This window comes from Galeopterus variegatus, unplaced genomic scaffold, assembly GCF_000696425.1.
Source record: "Galeopterus variegatus unplaced genomic scaffold, G_variegatus-3.0.2 Scaffold396, whole genome shotgun sequence".
Taxonomy (NCBI): domain Eukaryota; kingdom Metazoa; phylum Chordata; class Mammalia; order Dermoptera; family Cynocephalidae; genus Galeopterus; species Galeopterus variegatus.
Window position 1 is genome coordinate 76684 of NW_007726507.1, and position 23940 is coordinate 100623.

At 34.3% G+C, this 23940-nt stretch overlaps 1 protein-coding gene across 1 annotated transcript in view; it reads right to left on the reverse strand.

The window, feature by feature from the left end:
* The window catches only part of PTPN13 (protein tyrosine phosphatase, non-receptor type 13 (APO-1/CD95 (Fas)-associated phosphatase)), a 133472-nt gene continuing 109532 nt past the window's right edge, over nt 1–23940 (reverse strand). The window contains exons 36-46 of the mRNA XM_008568306.1: nt 22720–22781; nt 20280–20373; nt 19434–19571; nt 18892–18980; nt 13017–13072; nt 11900–12003; nt 9493–9641; nt 7914–8004; nt 6139–6476; nt 3288–3350; nt 1–717 (exon numbers count right to left, since the gene is read on the reverse strand). Coding sequence (XP_008566528.1) covers nt 622–717; nt 3288–3350; nt 6139–6476; nt 7914–8004; nt 9493–9641; nt 11900–12003; nt 13017–13072; nt 18892–18980; nt 19434–19571; nt 20280–20373; nt 22720–22781 — 1280 coding nt within the window. The 3' untranslated portion in view covers nt 1–621. The remainder of the gene's footprint in view (nt 718–3287; nt 3351–6138; nt 6477–7913; nt 8005–9492; nt 9642–11899; nt 12004–13016; nt 13073–18891; nt 18981–19433; nt 19572–20279; nt 20374–22719; nt 22782–23940) is intronic.

Here is a 23940-nt window from a genome sequence, read left to right on the forward strand (position 1 = left end):
TTTGGCTTGTTCATGTTTTAAGGTGTATATTTATTTACAAAGTGAGATGATGCATTACAAACAGATGATGCAGTTACAGACAGACATCTGATAACTACATTTTTCATGAAAAAGTATATAAATATATTACAGGAAATTCTATATAGTAAACATTAGAAACTGATACAGTAAACATTTGCTATTTTCTTTCTATGCCAATATTACTGTCATTTAAAGCTTAAATACCGGTTTCAAGTATCCCCTATAAAATAACCCTATTTTTATTAAAATACTGGAAATAATTTTTGCTATAAACAAGATTGGTGCATTAAAAATTGACTCAGAATGTCCTTGTAACAATGTCCACTATAATCAAATGCTGCCTTTAATCACCCCTAAGATCTGCATTGTTCAGTTAGTGTTAAAATTTTTAAAATAATGATCGTATGTTAAAGTAGCTGTAAAAATACAGCATTTCAACAGTATTTATTGTGATGAAGAATACCCCTCTAAGGTAGAGGAGAATAGGCATAATGATATTGTATGGACTTGCTGCTCTGTGATTTCTATTTGGAACAGAGAGCAGGAGTCTGCCGGAGGCTGAGGAGAGGATGGAAACATCCAGACGGCGGCTCTTTCATGTCATTTCAGAGGCTGAGGCTGCTCTTCCTGCTCTTCTTCAGCTTGAAGACGTGTCAGGACATAAAGAATGACTTGATAGCAGAAAATATATTGATCCTATGGCCAAAAAATAAAAAGAGAGAAAGAGATGGAAGTAGTGTTTAAATAGTTTTGAAAATATGGAAAAATTTTCTTAGGATGTTGAATGTAAGAAGCAGGGTATAGAATTGTGTGGTGTCATAAAAATTATAAAAAACAGAAATCAGACTGATTAAATGAGGAAGAAAAGCCTGGGGTGGGGTGAGGGTGAAACCATTCCAGAGTGCTAGCTGCTCTGATTGGTGGGCCAAAGCATTTTTTTGTGCTTCAATAATATTTAATGGAAAAATAACCTTCCTACAAAACTTCTTCTAGATTTATTGAACTCATCCTGATGTTTCAAAATGTCAAGAAATTAATAGCTAAGAAGCAATTCAAGATAATTTTCTTCAAATATTTTGGAACAAAAGAATATAGAAAATAAAGTTGTTTGACAATAAGCTCTTTTGGGGCTGGCCCCGTGGCTCACTTGGGAGAGTGCGGCGCTAGGAGCGCTGAGGCCGTGGGTTCGGATCCTGATAGGGATGACCCGTGCGCTCACTGGCTGAGTGTGGTGCAGACCACACAGTGCTGGGGGTTGCAATCCCCTTACCGGTCAAAAAAAAGGGAAATAAACTCTTTTGGTTAAATTATTCTCCATTAAGTTGATGGTACAGAAATCCAAGTTCCTTTGTTATCTGGCAAGGAATTAATGAGTTTGAAAATAAACAGAAAAAATCATAGTGTATTAAATAGAAACTAATAAAATAATAACCACAGTTGAATCTCACTTAACATAGTTGCATGTTTGCATAAGGGGTTATCAAAAGTTCATGGGAAGATTTGTGTTATCTTTTAATTTCATTTTTCCTCAATTTTTTTGAAGTACCCTCATATGTGTGAGCACAGATGTGCATGCACATGTGTTTAGGACAAAAAGTGTCCTACTCTCAGAGGCAGAGAGTTAGGAATACAAGTGGCTTTTTAATTTCCTTTCAGTTCACCTGTGTTTTAACTTTTCCACATTTTCCAGACAGTCATCCTTGACTCCTCTTACATTAGCAAATCCGCTTCACATAATGTCCTCTTTCACTATGGCCACACACACCACTCTGGTCTGGGCCACCCCTGCTTGCCACCTAACTGACTTCCCTGCTTTGAACCCTGTACCCTCATGCCCAGATCAGGCCTCATTTTAACAAATCAGCCAGAGAGGTCCTTTAAAATGTGTCAGATCATGTCACTCCATGCTATAATACTATGGTGGCTCCCATTTCACTCAGGAAAGCCCTGGCCTCTGTCACCTCACCTTTGTCTCCCCTCCTTCTGCTTTCCTCCTAATCCCCTTCACCTCAGCCACATTGGTTGTGACCACTCCTGGGTACACTCCCACCTTGGACTTCCACGCAGGTGCCATTTGCCTGTAAGGCTCTTACCCCCAAGTATCTACATGACTCCCTCCTTCACCTCCTTCAAATCTTTGCTCAAGTCTTACTTTCTCAATGGTGCCAGACTATTTAAAATTGTACCCCCAATCTGCCATGATTGATTCCCCTTACCTACTCTTCTCTAAAGCACTTATTGCTTTCAGAAATCCTACATAATTTACACACTTAATATGTTTATGGTTTGCCTTTTCACCACCCCACTAGAATATCTTTGTTATTCTAGCAGGGGTCTTCGTTTTATTGATTGATATGCTCCAAGCACCTGCAAGAGTTCCTGGTACATAGTAGGCACTCCATGAATATCTGTTGAATAAATCAAAGAACAAATGGACTTCCTGGTTCTAAAGAACTACTTATAAAAATTAGTATGTTTTCCTTACCTAAAAAGTGTGACTGTAAACCAGCTTAACATTTTGGAGACTTGATTTGGATTAAAAGGTATATGAAAAGAAAGTAGGAAAATTCTACTTTTAAAGATAGTAAACTTCTATATTTTTCAAGAGGCAGAGAAATGTGCATTTATAGATACGTGAAAATAGCTTCCATGTCCCCCATCCTTCCAATATAAAGAAAAGGATAGAGGAAATACTTAGTGAAGACAGACTCTGTAAATAGTGTACTCCTTGTGAAGGACACAAATGTTAAGTCTGTGGTTGATATAACCATGGTTTCATTTCAGGTAAGAGAAATGAAAATGATCAAAACAGAAAGAGCCACTCATTCGCTCTTAGAGCATACTCAGAGCACCTTCTCTAAGCTGAGCAGCTCCAGCCTGCCTTGCTGTGTTCCAGTCAATGCTGATAAATCCATTCCCTCTCAGAAAATTTCTGTAGCAAGAACATTACCTTTGTCTTTTTCAGGTTGGGTATGGGGAAGGAATGCCACTAATTACATTTTTTTTTACCACTCCCAGTCTCTGTCCTCAGCATGCTACCCCATTTTCTGTGATCTAGTCAGTGCAGATATTATATTTCCTTATTTTTAAAATTAAAAGCCAACACTTTAAAAAGACAGACAAGAAACATTTAAATTTTTTCAGAATTAGCCCTCATTATGTTATAACGTGGAAAGCCTCAGCAAAGAGAAATGGTTTAATAGGAACTGTTAACATATTAGAGTCTTTATACAAATCCTCATGAGAAGACACCAACCAAGACTCACCTCTGTCTGAACCATTCCATGTCTTTGTAGTCTCATGCAGCGCACTAAATCGGAAATGTCAAACTGCCAAAGGAAACAGAATGTATGGTAGCTAAAAAGGGTAACCAAATTTGAACCCCAAAAGGATCACAGAGGGATGGCTTATATAGAATTCTGTTCCTCCATCTTCTTCCACTTCTAGTAGTCTTGGGAAACTGTCCTGGACCAAATGACCTGGGGAACTGACTTTGTCATCATTTGGTTTTCTTACTTTTGATCTTTCTAAGAATTAGGGAAGGTTATTCTGTTTGAAAATCCCCAACAGAAATTCTCTTCTCCCTGAAATTTGACTAATTTCTAAGTAATGCAATTAAAAAAAACCTATTTTCCCTTCGCATTGCTTTTCAGAATAAGATTTCAGATTTTTTGATTTTAGCTGATATTTAACAGTTTGAAACGAGGACCAAACAGACTATTTGGTTTTGTCCTGCTTAAATTATTATAGTAGATATAATAGTGTGTGAAATGCAAGATAGAACTGCTTTTAACTATAATCCTTTGAGACAATGATTTTAATTACATATGAGGAGTCTTCAAAAAGTTCATGGAAAGATTCCATTCTCTTTCAATTCCATTTTTCCAATAACTTTTTGAAGTACCCTCATATCATATATAGTAAGATATAGTAAGATTTATACTAATTTAGGTGCAAAAGTAAGATTATACTCTTATAGTAGTAATTTTTTAAATTGGGAGTTATTGTTTGGAGATAGACTAATTTAGCATTAATTTATGCAACAAAATATGCATTCCCCAACCATAGGCAATAATAACAAAAACAACAACAAGCTTTCTCATTTCAAAAATATACTTTCTTTTGTGCTTCAATGTTTCTATCTTTATTTATTTATTTTTTTTCCTTTTTTTTTTTTTTAACTGACCGGTAACGGGATCGCAACCGTCGGTGTTCCGCCCGCACCGGGGACCGGCAACAGGATCGCAACCCTCGGTGTTGCGCCCGCACCGCGCTCAGCCAGTGAGCGGGAACCGGTCTCCACATGGGATCCGAACCCTCGGCGGGAGCGCCGCCGCTCCCAAATGCTACCTTCTCAGGCCTTCCCTGTCTCCCTGTTAAAAATTATGACATATTCCTCACTCTCCCCCAATCAATTGTCTTTCCTTGCTTAATTTTTTCCCACAGCACTATCAACACTAGTACCTCCTCATTAGGAAGTAAGCTCCATGGGATCTGTAATTTTTTTTGTCTGTTTTGTTAATTGCTGAATACTTAGAGCACATAACGGCCTGAGCTCAATAAACGTGTGGACTAAATGAACATATCAGTTGTGGAATGCTGAACAACTATGCTAACCTAAGTACTGTAATAGGTGAGCTAGTATAAATGAATGAAGAGGTAGAATCTTTTAATTCTTTGTAAAATCACAAATCAAAAACCATGAAGGGGCCGGCCCAGTGGTGCACTCGGTAGTGCGGCGCTTGGGAGTGTGGCGGCGCTCCCGCCGAGGGTTCAGATCCCATATAGAGACCGGTCCGCTCACTGGTTGAGCGCGGTGCGGGCGCAACACTGAGGGTTGCGATCCCGTTACCGGTCATGAAAAAAGACAAAAAGGAAAAAAGAAAAAAAAAAAAACATGAAGGAAATTCCCTGGCTACATTTATATGACACCAATAGAACTGAATTAATATGCTTTATTTCTATAAAAGTAAAATCACTCTGTTTCTTTAAGAAAGCTAAACTTTCAATAGGAAACACATTGCTCACACCTAAAAAGGATTACTGGGGGGAGGGATGTAGTAAGGTGAGGAAGTGCAGGAGCTGAGGAAACAGTATCAGCTTTACTTAAGGTACGACCATTAGATAATTCGAGCTAAATTTATTCAGCAGTTATGTGACTTCAGTAGGAATTATCTGAATGACAACTGTTCATACTACAATTGTCCATGTATTCCTAAATATGTTAAGATGCTTTTATGAAGAAATATTTTCTACTGAGAGATTTTTTAAAAAAAATGGTTTTAATGAGTCTCCATAGAGGTTTGACCTTAAAAAGCCACATTTCCAGCATGTAGTTTCTTAGCCATTTTGTGCTATCACAAAGCAAAGGATAATGGATGGTAACATTAAAAGTCCTGCATTTTCATTTTCTTCTTCTTTTTTTTTTTAAAAGTTGACCAGTAAGGGGATCTTAACCCTTGACTTGGTGTTGTCAGCACCTCTCATCGATCTAGGTAAACTCATCATACCAAGCTCATCGATCAAAGTACACTCATCAGACCAAGCACATCGATCTAAGTAAACTCATTTCACCGAGCTCATCGAGTGGCCTTGGTGTTATCAGCACCACACTCTCCCGAGTGAGCCACGGGCCGGCCCTCATTTTCATTTTAATACAGTACCTACTGCAGGAAACTGGCAGTTCATGAAGGATCACATTTTAACCCTGGTCATGTTTTTGTGTATTCTTTTCTTTTCTTTTTTGGCAGCTGGCTGGTAAGGGGATTTGAACCCTTGACCTTGGTCTACTAGGTGGCACTCTAACCAACGGAGTGAACAGGCAGGGTGAAGAGGATCATATTTTAAATTCTAGCTGGCTGGTAAGGGGATTTGAACCCTTGACCTTGGTCTACAAGGTGGCACTCTAACCAACGGAGTGAACAGGCAGGGTGAAGAGGATCATATTTTAAATTCTACTAGATATTTTGAATAGGTGGCATTATTTCCATTGTAATGGGAACCAGAAAGTCACTGACTTTTATCTAGAAATACAGTAGTACAATCATGGAAAGAGTTCAGGCCTGGCTTCCAACTAGGAGATAAGCCTTACTAAAGGGAAAGATTAAGTTCACTTACCTGAATGTCTTCTAGGGTCATTGCCCTCACCACGAAGCCCTTCAGCTGCTGGATTCGCACAAGAGCCAGCCGAAGTCTGTTGTTGACCATCGTCGTTTTGCCTAAGATGTTAGGCCAATAGCGCTGGCATTTGATTTTTTCTCCTTCTACTTCTTGGGTCATCATGGCTATCACTGTGGATTTTTGTTCCCAAATCATCTGCCAGAAATCTCCAACAGTTGTAGGGAGAGGTCCTTGGCAGGCAATATAAACAAATTCTTCTTTCCCCACTGGTATCTTAATGAAGCTGGCATTGATGTATCCACCTTCATCTCCAAGTGGCACTCTTGTAGCATCATCTGTGAATTTCCCATCACAAAACCATTTATATCATGCATTTTTAAACAAGATTCTTACAAATAGTGTGAGTCAAAGATCATAAGAAATTTCTCATAACTATAGATAAAATCACGAACACATTTTAACAGAAGTATATTTTCAAATTGTAGCACAGCTAAATTATATTTAATCTTTTCACTAATGTTACAAGTATGTCTAAGATGTCAGCTCAGTGAGTTTGCGACATATGAAATTTGGTATTTTTATTATTTACATAGATTTGGTTGAAGAAATTAAAATTAATAAATCAATACATGCATTTAGAACTTCATAGTAAGTAACTAGAGAAACAAACAAAACCAACTTTGCTACTTCTCCTTTATTATTTTAGTGCTGATAATAATAACAATAATACTGGATGATAATGCCAAAAAACATTTTTATAGAACAAAAATCAGTATTACAATGACACTAATTAAAATACTTACAGCAAATATTATTGGCACGATTAACTCTTACTCACCTAATCAAATTATATTCTTTTTAATAGGCAGCCAAACAATTAGCACAATAAATAAAAAGGCAGCTCACTTTATTCTTCAGGCTTACAGACCCTTGTATTTGTCTAATTGAAATTTCTTATCGTCGAAATACAATTTTTTAAACCAGGCTGCCCCAGTGAAAAGTATGCATAGGCTATCTTTTACTGAGGTCATTCCAGTCAACGATTTATCTAAAAGAATAAATTTGTATGTATGTGTACATTAGAAGTCATCTGTATTTCAAATATCTATAAATTTAACTGGCAATTCCGATGATTATTGCATTAAAATTTTTTAATAATGGGTTTCAAAATCCTCCATCAATTGCCTTACATTACTTGACTTCTATCTCTTAGTACATACTGGCTATTTGTTTCATGGAAACAAATCCATTTATTAGTTTTGGATTTATGGCTTGTCCTATTCTAACATACTATGTACTTTATGCCATGGTCTATTCCATTTTTTAAATGCTGTCTATAATTCACTTCTTACAGTGAAAGGAATTTTGAGTCTTCCATATGAATTGGAAAAATTTGATCGCATTATTATTTATCACATAATTTGTCATTATTGGGTTTTTTATTTCTGTTTGGATATATGATTTCCTGTCAAAGATAGGGTCACTATGTCATATACTGTAACCTAAAGTGCTAATATGTATAAATGTGGTGGCTAGCTGGTTAGCTCAATTGGTTAAGAGGGTGGTGTTGAAAACACCAATGTCCTGGGTTCGATCCCTGTATCAGCCAGCCACCAAAAAAAAAAAAAAAAATTATTTGTTACTGATGTAAATAAATCTCTGAATGTGTGTGTATGCACATACTTATATAGGGAATAGATGGATTAAACTAGCATAAAAATTTTTACATTATACTGAACACACATTCAATTTGAAGCCAGATTGGAACTTACAGGGAAGTATATTTTTATATCTGTTCTTCCTTCTGTTTTCCTTAGTTTGTCCAATTAGACACTGATCCAAAGGTTTTAATTCTTGAAGATTCTGTAAACAAAAAATGAAAATAAATTTGAGATAAGCAGTAACTCAGTAATAACTGCAAATGCTTTCAGTATGTAGGGTGCAAAATTGGTTGATCAGGGCTAACTTTGAGTGTTATGCAATAGAGATGTCCTAAATAAGCCTAAAATCAATATTGATTTGATAAGCTAGTGTCGAAATACATTGTTGCAAGTATCTTTAATTGAACATGTTGCAGGCAATTAACTTTATGAGATAGCACTTTGTGTCTTAATTTTTAATTTCAGTTTTAAAATGTCTATAATTATATTTTAGAAAAAATACGACTTACAGAAAGAACTTTGGCTTAAAGTAATGAGCTAGAGCACAACTTCTTGACAGCATTATCTTTGAGGTCACAGAATATTCTATGAGGTGGTATTGTGGTCAGATAGTCCTATGTTTTAAAGTCAACTCTTTCTCACTTTTCATTCATTCACTCAAAAAATATATACCGAATGCCTTTTATATGCAAGGCGTTGTAATAAGTGCTGGGAATACAGTGGTGAGCAAGAAGATATGATTCTGGTTCTCATGGAACTTATAGGCTTTCAGGAGAAAGAGGCAATAAAAAAAGTAAACAAACAAATATTGTAATATATGCCTTAAAGAAATTAATAAGCTGCTGATAGAGAAAAACAAAGATCTGCTTTATAAGGATTGTGATGAAAGGTTTCTGATGGTGACATCTGAACCAAAGACCTTAAGGAAGAAATCACTTCTGCAAAATAAAGATTTGGGGAGAAGCAGAGTATGCCTTAATTACTATGAGCTTCAGTTTTCAAAAGTACATAATGGAAGTAATATTTTGAGGAATATATACAAAGCAATAAGCACATAGCAAGAGCTCTTAATAAAATTAGCTCCTTTTAGTGGCTACAAAGCTCATGAAAGGGGCAAATAAGCAGATGGTTTGAGGGACAGGGACAGGGGCAAGGTCAACCCCATAACCACAGTGGTGCTGCATTCCTCTTTCGCCTGCCGGTTAATCTGGATGGTGCTATAAGACCACAGGAGCGAGGGCTCTGAACCACTTCTGCTTTGAACTGAGGCACACATTACTGGAGCTGTATTAAATTGGAAACTGCTGTTAATGATGAACCATATCTATAATCCATTAATTATGAAGCTCAGTGGACTGTCACAATTGATACTTGGCTTTTTTTTTTCGTACTTCTTATCCTTAAATATGAGTAAGGGAGTATAATCTTCAGGGAAATATATTAAGTTCCAAGTAGTTAATGTCATCCCTTTAAATAAATACAATTAGAATCCTAATTAGAAAAATTAATTTACTGCTAGATATAAGATGGTGCTTGTATAGTAGAGGTAAGTTAACTACAAGTTGGAAAGTAACAGACATTTTCAAAATTTTCAAAATATCTCCTAACCTTGGGCTAGTAAAGACACATTTTCCTAACAACAAATGCATAAACTTTGGTAGGGAAAGAACCACTGGCAGAAGCCACTTACCTCCAGCTCCTTAGAAGGAATTCCTTGATCTAGTAAACCCCGCAACATGCGAATGACTGATTTTAACTTGGTGCCAGTGTATTTACCAGAGGGAAGCACTTTCACGACAGGGAGTGTGGCGAGCTCCTCATTTGTCAGAAAGGGATGGTCTAACAGGAAGACAGCAGTTGATTCTTAAAAAACACATTTCCCCCAGAACAGATTTAACCAATTAAGGAATGAATTTGAGCCTATTCTCACCTCATCTATTTTCACAAAAAGTGTGGGAGTGTCTTTAAATATGAGAGAATTAAGAAGGCAGTAGAATGAACAGGTGAGCTGACTACTGCAATCAGCACAGGGAAGTCTTTGCCACAGCATGGATCTTGCACCCAACTTTTAAGGAGGCACCTCACTGACTGCTCCGAAGTTCTTAAAGGCTCTTGGCTCTCATTTATTTACAGTTTCTAAAGGAGTTTCTTTTTGCTTCTCTTGACACAAATGGCACTGTTTTAATGAAGAAAATATATCTAGTCCTTTTATTACTTTACATTTAAAATAGCTTCTAAGCACATGGGGAAAAGACCAAGTGAGTCACTTCAGGAATTCCTTACAAGGGGAGATTGCTCTAGGGACACTAACTTCTCTCTTCACTATCCCTGACACTCAGTGCCAGTATGTCTGAAATTTGATAGTTTTCTCCATGAGAATGAAAAATTCCCTTGGGTTCTTCAGTTGAGTCAAACAAGTGTCTTAGAAGAGCTTAGTACCTGCTCTATGGAAATTACTTATAAGAGAAGGCAACTGTTATACTAGAAAAAAATAAAAGGAGAAATTTCTTGCTATAGCCTGCTCAAGTGTAGCTTTAATTATGTCAATCAGCTGATGAAAGCATTGTGACAATGCAGCGAATATGCAGGCAACAATAATGCTAGGCACTGTGGGGCTACAAAGTTGTACGAGACACCTTGAGAAGCTCAACAACGGGCTGGGCAAAGGCTGGCTGGGAATACAAAGTTCACTCATATAAGAACTGTAAACTTAGAACTGAGTGTGAATGCAGCAGAAGTGCAAAGGCTGGAGAGATGAGCATGGGAGTTGACAAGAGCACTGTGCACACACCAACAGTCAGTACCTAAGTCAGAAAGTGTTCATTCAACTTTGATAATTTCTTTTAAAAAATTAAGACTTCAAATGATAAAACCATGTTCTTTCGTTACATTACCATAACATTTCCTTATATGAATAAGAGAAAAGGAACACTGACAGAATTTCGACAAAAAACAAAAAAAAACAAAAAAAAAACAAGTGTCTTAGAAGAGCTTAGTACCTGCTCTATGGAAATTACTTATAAGAGAAGGCAACTGTTATCCTAGAAAAAAATAAAAGGAGAAATTTCTTGCTATAGCCTGCTCAAGTGTAGCTTTAATTATGTCAATCAGCTGATGAAAGCATTATGACAATGCAGCGAATATGCAGGCAACAATAATGCTAGGCACTGTGGGGCTACAAAGTTGTAAAGAGCTTAGTACCTGCTCTATGGAAATTACTTATAAGAGAAGGCAACTGTTATACTAGAAAAAAATAAAAGGAGAAATTTCTTGCTATAGCCTGCTCAAGTGTAGCTTTAATTATGTCAATCAGCTGATGAAAGCATTGTGACAATGCAGCGAATATGCAGGCAACAATAATGCTAGGCACTGTGGGGCTACAAAGTTGTACGAGACACCTTGAGAAGCTCAACAACGGGCTGGGCAAAGGCTGGCTGGGAATACAAAGTTCACTCATATAAGAACTGTAAACTTAGAACTGAGTGTGAATGCAGCAGAAGTGCAAAGGCTGGAGAGATGAGCATGGGAGTTGACAAGAGCACTGTGCACACACCAACAGTCAGTACCTAAGTCAGAAAGTGTTCATTCAACTTTGATAATTTCTTTTAAAAAATTAAGACTTCAAATGATAAAACCATGTTCTTTCGTTACATTACCATAACATTTCCTTATATGAATAAGAGAAAAGGAACACTGACAGAATTTCATTTCTCCACTGGCTTAGTTATAAAATGAAAAGGCAGCAAGAGTGACAATAGACCAATTTATTCTTGCCTATTTTACTATAAATAAAATGTGCTTTATGACTTCTCATTCCACAATGACAAAATCATAACTTCCTGTTTCCATTTAAAGTATTTGTACATTTATTTGCATGTTTTATTTACTCCAAGCCACTGAGAATTTTAGTCTACAAATATCTGGTTATACAGATAAATGTCGATGTTTGTCTATGTGATTTAACTTTATGCATAATATCAAATAATGTACACTTATGGTGAAATAACAAATCCATATGTTCTGAAACTTGTCATTTTTAAACACTTAATTTTCCTATCCATTGTTTTTCAGGAAAAAACTGCTAATAAAATTCTTGCCTTTATCCAAATCTTCATGGTTTGTTGTCTCTACTGGCAATTCACCACTTCCCCATGTCATTTCATCACCATTAGTCTTCCTTTCTTGTGATTTCTGAATTAAGCTATGACAACAAAACACATTTATAATATTTTCTTCATTTTTGTCCCCAAATAAATTTAATTATTATGGCCTCAAACCACTTATTTTCTCTATAATTACTATAGTATCTTAAAATAGATGATCTGATTAAAAAAACCAAATGCACAATTCTCCAAATTCATTGGTAGATATAACTTGAACTGAGGTGCAGAATAGTTTAATATGACTCAAAAAGTTCATAGAAAATGTGCATTATGAAAAAACTATGCATGGATCGCAAAATTTTTTTGCACCAAAATAAATTCATACTAACTTGTTATAACATGTCTGAACAGGGTCTACTTTGAGGCACAAAGGATAAGACATCAATTTGAAAAGAGTCCCTATCAGAGCAACATGAATTCTGCTAAAATTGAAGTAAGAACAAATATCAAATTGATGGAAACTTGGGTGGAAGGATGGTGAATCAGTGATGCTTTACAAAAAGTTTAGCAGTCTTCAAAAAAGTTTATGAGAAGATTAAAATTATCATATAATTCCATTTTTCCATAAGCTTTTTGAAATACCTTCCTATCTTATTACAAAAAAAATCTTATATTAGAAACTGTTTTCAAAAACAGAAATTTTTGTGGGATTTAAAAAAGTGTGTCTTCTTTGATTTCATTTGCTTGCTAATAAAAATTTAAAATTCATAACGTCTAAAAAATAGAGAAACAGAAAAATAAATTACCCATAATCATAGCAGGAGAAGATAATCACTATCACCACTCTTGGCACATTTCCTTTTAGACCACTCTTTCATTCATTTTTTAGAGAATATTGCTTTCTTGGAGCAATGGTATAATAAAACACATTTTCACATGTCATTAGAACATCCTTTTAACAAAAATTTTAGAACTTTCTTAATATTCAACCATAGTTCCATAATTTACTCAACAATTTTCATCTTATTACAAAACAAAAGGAAATCTTCATAGCATTTCTAAAAAAAGAAAAGAATGGAAGTATTATAGACACTTTGAAAAATTTTCTTACCTTCCACTATTTACTTTTTCTTCACAATATTCTTCACAGCCATTCATTTTGGTAGACTACAATAAAGAAAAATCCAAATCAAATTAGCCCCTTGTAACAAATATCAAATAATCTCATGTTTCCTGTGAATTATTTCCTATATTTACTGTTATTACTCATCCTCATATTACAAAGACACACATGACATTTAATTAACACACTACAAATGGTGGCAGAGGCATCTTCAGTGGCCCAAGAATTTTTGCTGGCCCCACTTATCCATCTTCGCACTCGTCTTGGCTTTTCATTTATATATAAGGAATATTAATAGAAACAAGGCCAGGGGAAAGCAAGATGAAATCTGAATTAATGATTATTTAGATAAGTCTTTTTGCATATACTTTTATACTACTTCAACTTTAAAATCTAAAAATGGCTCTCAAGAGATCTTAGTAGTTTCAAATATTAGTATAGTTTTCTACAATTAGGGGATTCCAAGTTGTATTCTTAAGTGGTTAGTAAATCGTACATTTCAATCTTTATCAGGACGAATTATCTTAACAAATAGGAAAATTCCTTTTATGTCCATGCCCTGAATAATTTGGTCCCTATTTACCCCTATAATCTCCCCTTTATTCACTAGGCTTAAAAGAACTACACCATGGGTGTTTCTTTTAGTTCTTTGAAATCCCTTATCTCTTATCACAAAGCTTTTCCTATGGTACACAATGTACTTCAAAAAAAAATTCAGTATGTCCTTTCCTTCTGAGAATGTTACCTAACCACTCAATCTAAAGTAGACCAGCTATTTGCAAAAACAAACAAACAAAAACAACCTAAAGTAGGTTTCCTGGGTTTTTTCTCTTTTGTGGCATTTTTAAAAACACAAAAAATTCATAGGCCTCATCACAACTTGTAATTACATATTTATTTGTGTGTTTGATTTTTCTCCTTTCCTCTCTGTTAGACTGTAAGCTCCATGAGGGCAGGAATCATGTCTGTTCACCACTGTGCACCTACACATGCTTATGCCTGAGACATAGAAGTTTATCTCCCTTGTTTAATTAAAATAACACCTTTAATAGGACGTTTCAGTTGTAGACTTTATACAATTAAAAAGTATCCATAATTAAGTAACCTGATAACAATTTCAATTTATTTGAGGTAAATGTAGAACTTCTATGGTGGACTTCTAAGAATGGATTATACCTACACATGCTTATGCCTGAGACATAGAAGTTTATCTCCCTTGTTTAATTAAAATAACACCTTTAATAGGACATTTCAGTTGTAGACTTTATACAATTAAAAAGTATCCATAATTAAGTTACCTGATCACAATTTCAATTTATTTGAGGTAAATGTAGAACTTCTATGGTGGACTTCTAAGAATGGATTATGTGTGCAATGATTTTGAAAAGTGCAAAGCCTTTTGTAAGAGTCAAGTGCCATTATTACCATGAAAATGGTGAGGTTAAGCTCAACTGGAAATAAGCTACAGTGATACTTGTATTAACTTTTTGCAAAGTTCACCTGTGTATGGGGGAGGATTAAGTTAAGAAGACTGGCCTTCAGTCTCTTTTCTCATTCTGGATAGTAGGCCCTTTGGAAGAGGAGACAGCTGTGGTACTGCCTCAAGGAAAATATTTAAGATTGTAATTGTTGTCAGCCCATTTAAAGGTTACTTTAGAATCCTACTGCTCAAAGAATCCAGATCTAGCAACTTGAGAGTAGAGGAGTATCTTCCGGATCTAGGACCAACTACACAATTTGTAGTGCCCAGTGTCAAATGAAACTATGGCATCTCTTGTTCAGAAATTATTAAGAACATCAAGGTAGTGATCGCACAGCATTATATATATTGAAAGTACGGGGCTCTTCTAAGCACAGGGCTCTTGTGACTCTACTGCTCAAATGCTCATAAAGCTAGCTCTGTCTGGATCCTCCAGTCAAGCATGACTATCCTATAGGTGATGGGGAGTCACTAAACATTTTGTGTTGTTTTTNCCAGTCAAGCATGACTATCCTATAGGTGATGGGGAGTCACTAAACATTTTGTGTTGTTTTTTGATCAAAAAATTAAAAACATTGTTTTAAAATAACCAGAAGTAGAAATAACAAAGGAAGTACACTGATTGCACTTCAGCACAATGATGCCATATCTTTGAAGGACATGCTTTCCTTCTCTTCATCCTAGCTCTTTTGACCTCATGGGGAAGTATTTCCGCCTCTCTCAGGAAAGTCATGTGGCCACAGACACGGAAATACCTAATTCCCTGGCATGTCATATAAGTCACTTCATGAACTAACCCCTGCCTATCTCTTCAGCATTAGCTTTCAAGACACCATGTGATACCCTACCTGCAAAGACTTAGTGTCCTGAATGTTTCAGACTGATCCAGGCCTTCGTGCCTTTGCTAAAGCAGCTCCACAGTATATAATGCCCTTTCCCATCTTATCTTATTTATCAAATACCTTTAAAATGCTAATTCTCTAGGAAGCTTTAATAAGTCTATCCATTTACTCCTGTATAGCTCCTACCATTTCTCCCATTCTTTATAAGCCCCTCTGAACTTCATACAAACATTCAACCCCAGCAAAATCAGTCGGACAAGTTTGGTGACAGCAGAATGAATATTTGAAACTATGGACAATAACTTACAATAATGTATATAAATAGCATTCATTCTCTTATTCATATGTAAGACACAGACATTGACCTAAATTACTTCGTTAAGAGTAGTAAAGTACAGAGACAGTTATAATACAGAATGACAAATAAAATGCACGAGTAGCTACCAGAGCGATAATCTGTGTTTTTTAAGAAGACACTCCTATACTTTTATAATACCAATGGTTAGCATCTTAACTTTTGGCATGTGATAGAACTTTTAGGGTTGTAGAATACACTGATAGAACCAATTCAGTGAATAATCTACAATTTGTTTAGGGTGATCTCCAAGTGATGTACTTACAAAAGACTAAATATTTCCAGAAGTTCTAAAGAACTCTCAAAACTAGTCAGTACTAAAATGTAGGTAATATTCTAGAAATATAAGATGAAACAGAAAACTTTTCCAGAATTCTAGCTCACTCTTCCTTTCAGCTATGACAATTAGCCATTTTGTCTCTTTTGAATTTGTCTGTTATGAACACAATTTAAAGTGACTTAAACATGTTTAGGGTTTGATACAACAGAAATTTTTTCATGTTTTTAATCTAAGTACCTAGTTTCTCCTTTCCTAAACTTGTTTTCTTACTTTTTCTGTTTTGCTTACTATTAGTTAAAATCAATTTTGAAGCAGGAGCCTTATCTATTCAAGAAATGCTAACTTATTATTTCTAAGGATATACTGGCCCAAAATGTTTGGTTTTAAGCATCACATATTCTCAATGCAAGAACTTGTAGGATCTACCTCTACTTTGATGGCAGGACAAATAATACAGTATTTCCTAGTAACTGGTAGAAATATTCTCCCATGAACCTTAATTTTTAGATTTGTCCTGGGTAGTTTCACTTGCTAATTCTTTCATGTGAACTTTATTTTTATTTTTTTTATTTTTTTTAATTTCTTTTTTTTTTTTTTTAAATTTTATTTTTTATTTTTTATTATATGTACATGTGGGGTACAATGTTGATTTTCAATAATTGTTTAGAATGCATTTTATTGGTTATAAAGTATGTATTTTTTATTGACACATAGTTGACTGTACATATCTGTGGGGTACAGCATTAAATATCAATACCTGTGTGCAATATGTGATGTTCAAATCATTATAATTAGTATATTCAACATTATACTATGTGGTCAATTTTCATGGCCCTTTACCAATTCCTCCCTCTACCACCTTTACCCCCTCCCACTACCCCTTTCCCACCTCTGGTAACCTCAATTCTCTTCTCTGCTTTTGAAAGTTCAATGTATTATTGTGATCATTGTATTTTTCTTTTATTTACTTATTTATTTATTTTTAGCTCCCATTTATAAGTGAGGACATGCAGTATTTCTCTTTCTGTGCCTGGCTTATTTCACTTAGCATAATTTTCTCTAAGTTTATCCGTGTTGCTAACACATGTATTTTAACATTTCTGAAATTAGAGGTGTACTTTATGATTGACAAGTGGCATGGGATAGTAAAATTGACTATATTCCTTCCTTAATAATAGTATGCACATATTATATTTAATAAAATATAGCACTAATAATGGTAATGATAATATCTTTAATAAAAAATCAGTTTTGTGCAATTAACAAATTTTATAAATATAATTAATGAAATACTTTAATTTCATCTTTTTCTAAAAGTACAATTCATACATTTTATTCTCTTATAGGTTTTATAATGTATAAAGTTTAAGTAGTAAATGCATATAATTTATAAATAATAAATGTGTATCACAAAATAGATTTATGAGTGGGGCCATAAAAAAGTTTGATGCCACAGCTCCAGACAATATATCCCAATGTTTAATACTATTTCCTTTTGTAAACCTGGTTAATCAAGAAAAAAGCAATGAAAGAAAAAGCTAAGTACTTAGAGAAGGGAATCCCTTGCGTGGGCTGGGCCTGCCTTGTGGAAGAGAGCTTCAAACATAACATTCTTAAGATGGTTACAGGAAAATCCACTTGGGTTTTCATTTTATTATGATTCAAACTAAGTGAATACATTTTACATACTTACTATGAACAATATATTAAAAATACATTTACTAACATAAAACTGTTTACTATGTATGCTATACGAAGTTATTACGACCAGAGCGATAATCTGTGTTATTTAACAAGACACTCCTATACTTTTATCATACCAATGGTTAGCATCTTAACTTTTGGCATGTGATAGAACTTTTAGGGTTGTAGAATACACTGATAGAACCAATTCAGTGAATAATCTACAATTTGTTTAGGGTGATCTCCAAGTGATGTACTTACAAAAGACTAAATATTTCCAGAAGTTCTAAAGAACTCTCAAAACTAGTCAGTACTAAAATGTAGGTAATATTCTAGAAATATAAGATGAAACAGAAAACTTTTCCAGAATTCTAGCTCACTCTTCCTTTCAGCTATGACAATTAGCCATTTTGTCTCTTTTGAATTTGTCTGTTATGAACACAATTTAAAGTGACTTAAACATGTTTAGGGTTTGATACAACAGAAATTTTTTCATGTTTTTAATCTAAGTACCTAGTTTCTCCTTTCCTAAACTTGTTTTCTTACTTTTTCTGTTTTGCTTACTATTAGTTAAAATCAATTTTGAAGCAGGAGCCTTATCTATTCAAGAAATGCTAACTTATTATTTCTAAGGATATACTGGCCCAAAATGTTTGGTTTTAAGCATCACATATTCTCAATGCAAGAACTTGTAGGATCTACCTCTACTTTGATGGCAGGACAAATAATACAGTATTTCCTAGTAACTGGTAGAAATATTCTCCCATGAACCTTAATTTTTAGATTTGTCCTGGGTAGTTTCACTTGCTAATTCTTTCATGTGAACTTTAAAATCACTTTACCAAGCCACCCCATCTCTCATTTTAAAAAAAATGCTGAAATATTTTATGGAACATATTTAATTTACAACTAAATCTAGGGAGAATTTAAACTTTTAAGTTTTTCTATCAAAGAAATAGGAATGTTTTTAAAAATATTTCTTTGTAGAGTTTTCATAATATGTCTTGTACACACTTAGTTGCATTTATGCCTAAAGCTTTTATTTGTTTGTAACTATTACAAATGAAATTTTACTTAATAATATTTTATATCTGTTTAAGCAAAGACTTTGTTATGAACAGCAAAACAGTCAACAATCTCAGATTATTTTACCTTCTGGGTTAAAACATGTCATTCTAACAGGGTGCAGTATCCTAGGCTGTTTATCTAGGTATTATTCTTACCTCAGTAAAATCCTCGGGTAAAGGTGAACCATCACAGTCTGTATCTTCTGCTCTCTCTTCTGATAACTTCCCATTTGTCTTCAATGTACCTGGGAAGAGAAATATACAGACCAAGAGGAATTAATAAAACTACTGAAGCACTAGAAATCTTTTCATTTGCCTGCAAAAAAAGGCAGTAAATGGGCCAATATCCACAAATAGTTTCAATGTTCTAACTAAAAAGTTAGAAACTAATAACATGGTATATGTCAGTATAAAATTTCTAGCTAACTTATCTACTAAAATTACAATGCCTTAAGAAGGGCCTTGTATCAACTAGGAGAAAATGTTTGGACTAACATTTCTAAAAGTGAAAGCCATGATATTGATGATATGTTTTTAGATTTCACTGAAAAAATATAAGATAACAAATCCTATTTTATTTCTGAAATATTACTCACAAACTAGTAGCATGCTAATATATTTCATATTTACTCAAAAATTTTCCCTAGAGATGTCCTCATACTCCTCAGTGTATCAATTTATTCATCTGGTTCGTCTACCTGGAACACCAGCATTTCCTGCTGCGTTATTTTGGTTTAAAAGATTCTGGGCTTCCTCATCCACAACATCCAGCAGAGACTGGATAACTTCAGCTTCTTGAGGATCATCATAAATGTCATCTTCTTGTACATCAGATTCTTGAAAAACAATAATTTACATGGGGTTTTAGTTTAAAAATATTGACATGAGAAAAGGACAAAGTGTCAAATAGAATTTGCGAGGTTCTTTCAAATTTTAAGCATCCACTTTGAAAAGCAGTGATGACTGGAAAAGTAGTTTATGCTAACATGACCTATTTATTTTTGGTTCTAGAGTTACTCTGGCTGCTATGACTAAAGTCCACACAAATGCAATTCACAAAGAATACATCAGAATTAATGTTGGTGATATTCCTTTTCATGAGATATTAATAATTTGTTTACTTTAAGTTAATCTCAAATTACAAATTCACAAAAGAAACATAAATGAAGTTATATTACAAAGGTTTTTGAGGATGTAATAGGTCAGACAAAACATCCTCAAGATAAATTTCCTGAACTCTAGGTAGCCAGCCTCTGAACTGCTGCTTCACAGACTATAAGAAACACTATCAAACAAAGTAGCTATCTTTTCAATCATTTAAAAACAATTTTCATCTCAGAGATGAGAATGGATTCTGGACATTTGTACAGTAATGCAGTTAACAACATCAGTTTTACATTGTTCTTTCATTTATTTGAATAATAATCTTTCCTTCTAAAGCTACAGTACCATGTAAGGCAGATAAAAGAGGATACATCATATTTCTTCATTACCTTATTTATTAGGACATTTAGAGTAACTGAATGACTTATTCAGAAAGCTACCTTTAGGCAAAGTCAAGTTTTCTGATCCCTTCATCTGACAAGTAGAACATTTTCCTTCAAGGTACAAAACTTCGGTTCTTTCTTCCCCATTAACCTAAAGTATAAAACCAAAGCAAATCATCAGGTTACTATTTTACTAACTTCCAGGGTTAGGGAGGGACTGCACATTACCCTTCTCTTCTTCCTTAGTGCAAGATCCATTTTACATCTCCCCATCTTAGATCACTGTTTCTAGGAAATACCAGTGCAATGAAATCTACAAAGGGAATGGAGCTTTGCATCAAATATGTCTGGAAACACTAGGTTAAATAAATATGGTTATTCCAGGAATCCTCATAACCCCTACAAATATAAATTTTGAGTTGCTAAAAGGGAAATCTATTATGTAGTGTTTCTTAAACTTACTTGACTGCAGAAATCTCTTTTTTGAGGCATATTTTATGGGACTTGTCTTCCACAGAACTTTTTAGAAAAGTTTAATAGGACTGCTAACACTTAGAAGTTGAGGAAAGGGGGAAAGAATCAAATTTTTAAGTATTTATGAGGCTGTTTGTTACATGGATATACAAACTTCAATTTAGCAACCTGATCATCTGTTAGGTATAAAGATTTTCAAATGCAGTCTAACTCTTATGTGAATTTAAGAAAAACAACAATAGATTCATAACTATAAAATAATTATAAAGTAGAATGAAATAACATAATGTTAAATTGTGAAGCACTTCACAGAGCATTACCTATTGAAAGAAAAATGATTTGGGGAAAAAAGCAAAACTGAATGATTAGAATAAATTCAAATAATTTTATACAAATAAAAGGTTGTGGTTTGCTCTGAAGGTTTTACTTCTTTTATTAAGATAAAAGTACACATGGTAGATGCAATAGGATTATTTCTTCATAAATAGTGGTAATACAAAGATATCCAAAAGCTTCACTGGAGTGTGAAACTTCATTCTTAATGAGAGAATCACAGTATAGACATTAGCATTCAAGGACAGAATATTATTTGGGAGAATTCCTGGAAGATTTTAACTTCACCAAAATATATTGGCAGCCATGAACCGCAGAAGTCTCGGTTTATAGGGTTTTATGTCAATTTAACAGAAACTCTACCCTCCTTTCCTTCAACAACATGCCAACATTTAAAAAGAAAATAAGCATTATACAGCATAAATAACATTAAAAATACATGAAATTTCACTTGCTTCAGCTATGTGAAATTGAAGACCTTCTGAATAAAGAAACAATAGTGAGTGTTGCTGTAGCTCAATCTCAACATATACAAATGACAAGAAATTTTAATTTTTTGTCCCAATCATTTCTGCCTTTAAATTCTTCTGAAATATTTTTTCAGGACTTGCTAAATCAAGTCATGAGTGTGAGATAACTTAGTGAGATGAAAGGCATAGAATTTTGGGCTTCTGGTGACTACATTAGTTTTCTCCTACCCTAAAGCCAGCTCATGTCTGGAATCCTGTTGAAACGGTAAGATTTTCAGATTACTAGGAGAGCAATGCCTCAGCTCTGCGTTTTACATGGAAAGACATTTGAGTGGCGAGGTGCGGAATGGATTGGATGGGGATGTGTACGGGATAAAACAATTCCACAAAATAAAGGTCCAGCTGTGATCATTTTAGAAATGTACACTATACTCCAGAAAGAAAATCATAAAAAGAAATGTTAACCAAAAAACTGGGCATGCAAATTGACTTAGAGAGAGAATGAAGTGAACTAAAAATGAATTACACATTAAAATAGTTTTGTTAAATCACCCCAGATTTCTCGACAGTAATCTTAAATCATTTAAGTTCTCTCAGTTTATTACATGGTAAAACATCTTCTAAGTCTTTCAAAAGAAAGACTTTTGCCACTTCTATTTTTTCCTCACTAGTAGCATAGATTTGACATTTGAGGGTCACTGTTTGCCAACAATAACTCAAAGTAGCAATTTCACTCTTAATTACATTCTTCTTCTTTTCCCATGATGTAAGAGACAACCAAAAAAATTGTGCATGTTAATCAAAGAATGCCAACACTAACATCTATTTAAGTGGTTAGCTTATTTAAGAGCTGTATGCCAAATGAGCTACTTGTGTGAGGGCTCTATGTTGGGTGCTTTACTTAGCAAGGCCTATTAGTTCACTAAAATATATTCTTACTATAAAATACATACATCTAAAAAAGACAAATATTTAAATATGAAATCAGTTTGGTTCAAAACACAAACGAGCTGGTTATTTAGATAAGAAGGCGAGGGCTCTATGTTGGGTGCTTTACTTAGCAAGGCCTATTAGTTCACTAAAATATATTCTTATTATAAAAATACATACATCTAAAAAAGACAAATATTTAAATATGAAATCAGTTTGGTTCAAAACACAAACGAGCTGGTTATTTAGATAAGAAGGCATGACATGAAAGAAGGCAGCCTTTTACTTACTTCTGAGAACGCATTACTAGGAGTGAGGGCAGGCTGGCCACAAGGTTCCACACCGTGATGACCTGAAAGGACAACCCGGGAAGTAAGGGGATGAGCCAGTCAGAACCACAATAGAGACACTGAAGTAATTAAAGAAAACCCACCTTTCTGGGGATGTTATTATTTCTATTAGTACACTAAAAGAGGTCATATCACCAAAGTGGTTTTAAACCAAGTAAATAGAACCAAATATTAGAGAAGAATTTATCCTAAAGAATAACCCAATTCCTTAAAAGAAAATAGTTTATATGAATTCAGTTTGGGCTGAATGGTTGAAGTGTGAAAAGTTGAATATAAATTATCCCAACCAAATGGGAGAGACATCATAGGTGCTGAAAGATATTGATTTTACTGTTTAAGAGAAGATAGCAAGCCTTTATCTCATTTCATAAAGACTATCGATTTAACACAGGAAAATAAGTTATATATACAACTGAAAAGAACTTTTAATATATTTCTAAACTAAATGCTAATTTAAACTCTTAGCCATTAGTACAAAAACATAAAACATAGTCACATTCAAGGACCTCTATTTGAGACCTAAAAATAATTCTGCCTAAAAAGATGAAGGTTGAGATGGAATTTTTATGGACAAATCTATATAATGTTATGGATAATGTTATAAGAGCCCAAGGATGTCTTTTAACATAACAATGTCTTTTAACAAAACTTCCAGGAAAATAATGAAAAAGTATACCTGTAATAAACCACTGGTTCAAAAAATCACCTTGGAATAGTATAAAACATAATAGTTTATTATCTGTAGTCTCTCCTTCTTGCTCCCCTAACTGCCTCCTTCCCTGTGTTTCCAGGTAATCATTGATCTGCTGTCTGTCACTATAATTTGCATTATCTACAATTGTGTATAAATGGAATCATACAGTATGAACTCTTTTTGTCTGGCTTATTTCACTCATCATACTTATTTTGAGGTTGTTCTAATTATGTTGTTTCATATATCAATAGTCCATTCCTTTTTATTGCTGAGTAGTATTCCAGTGTTTGGATATATTACAACTGGCTTATCCACTCAACAGTTTTCAGACATTTGAGTTGTTTCCAACTTTGGCTATTACAAGGAAATCTGCGAGAAAGATTTCTGTCAAAATTTTTGTGTATAGATATATGCTTGAGTAAAAAACTAGGAATGAAGTGGCTGAATCATACTGTAGGCATATGTTT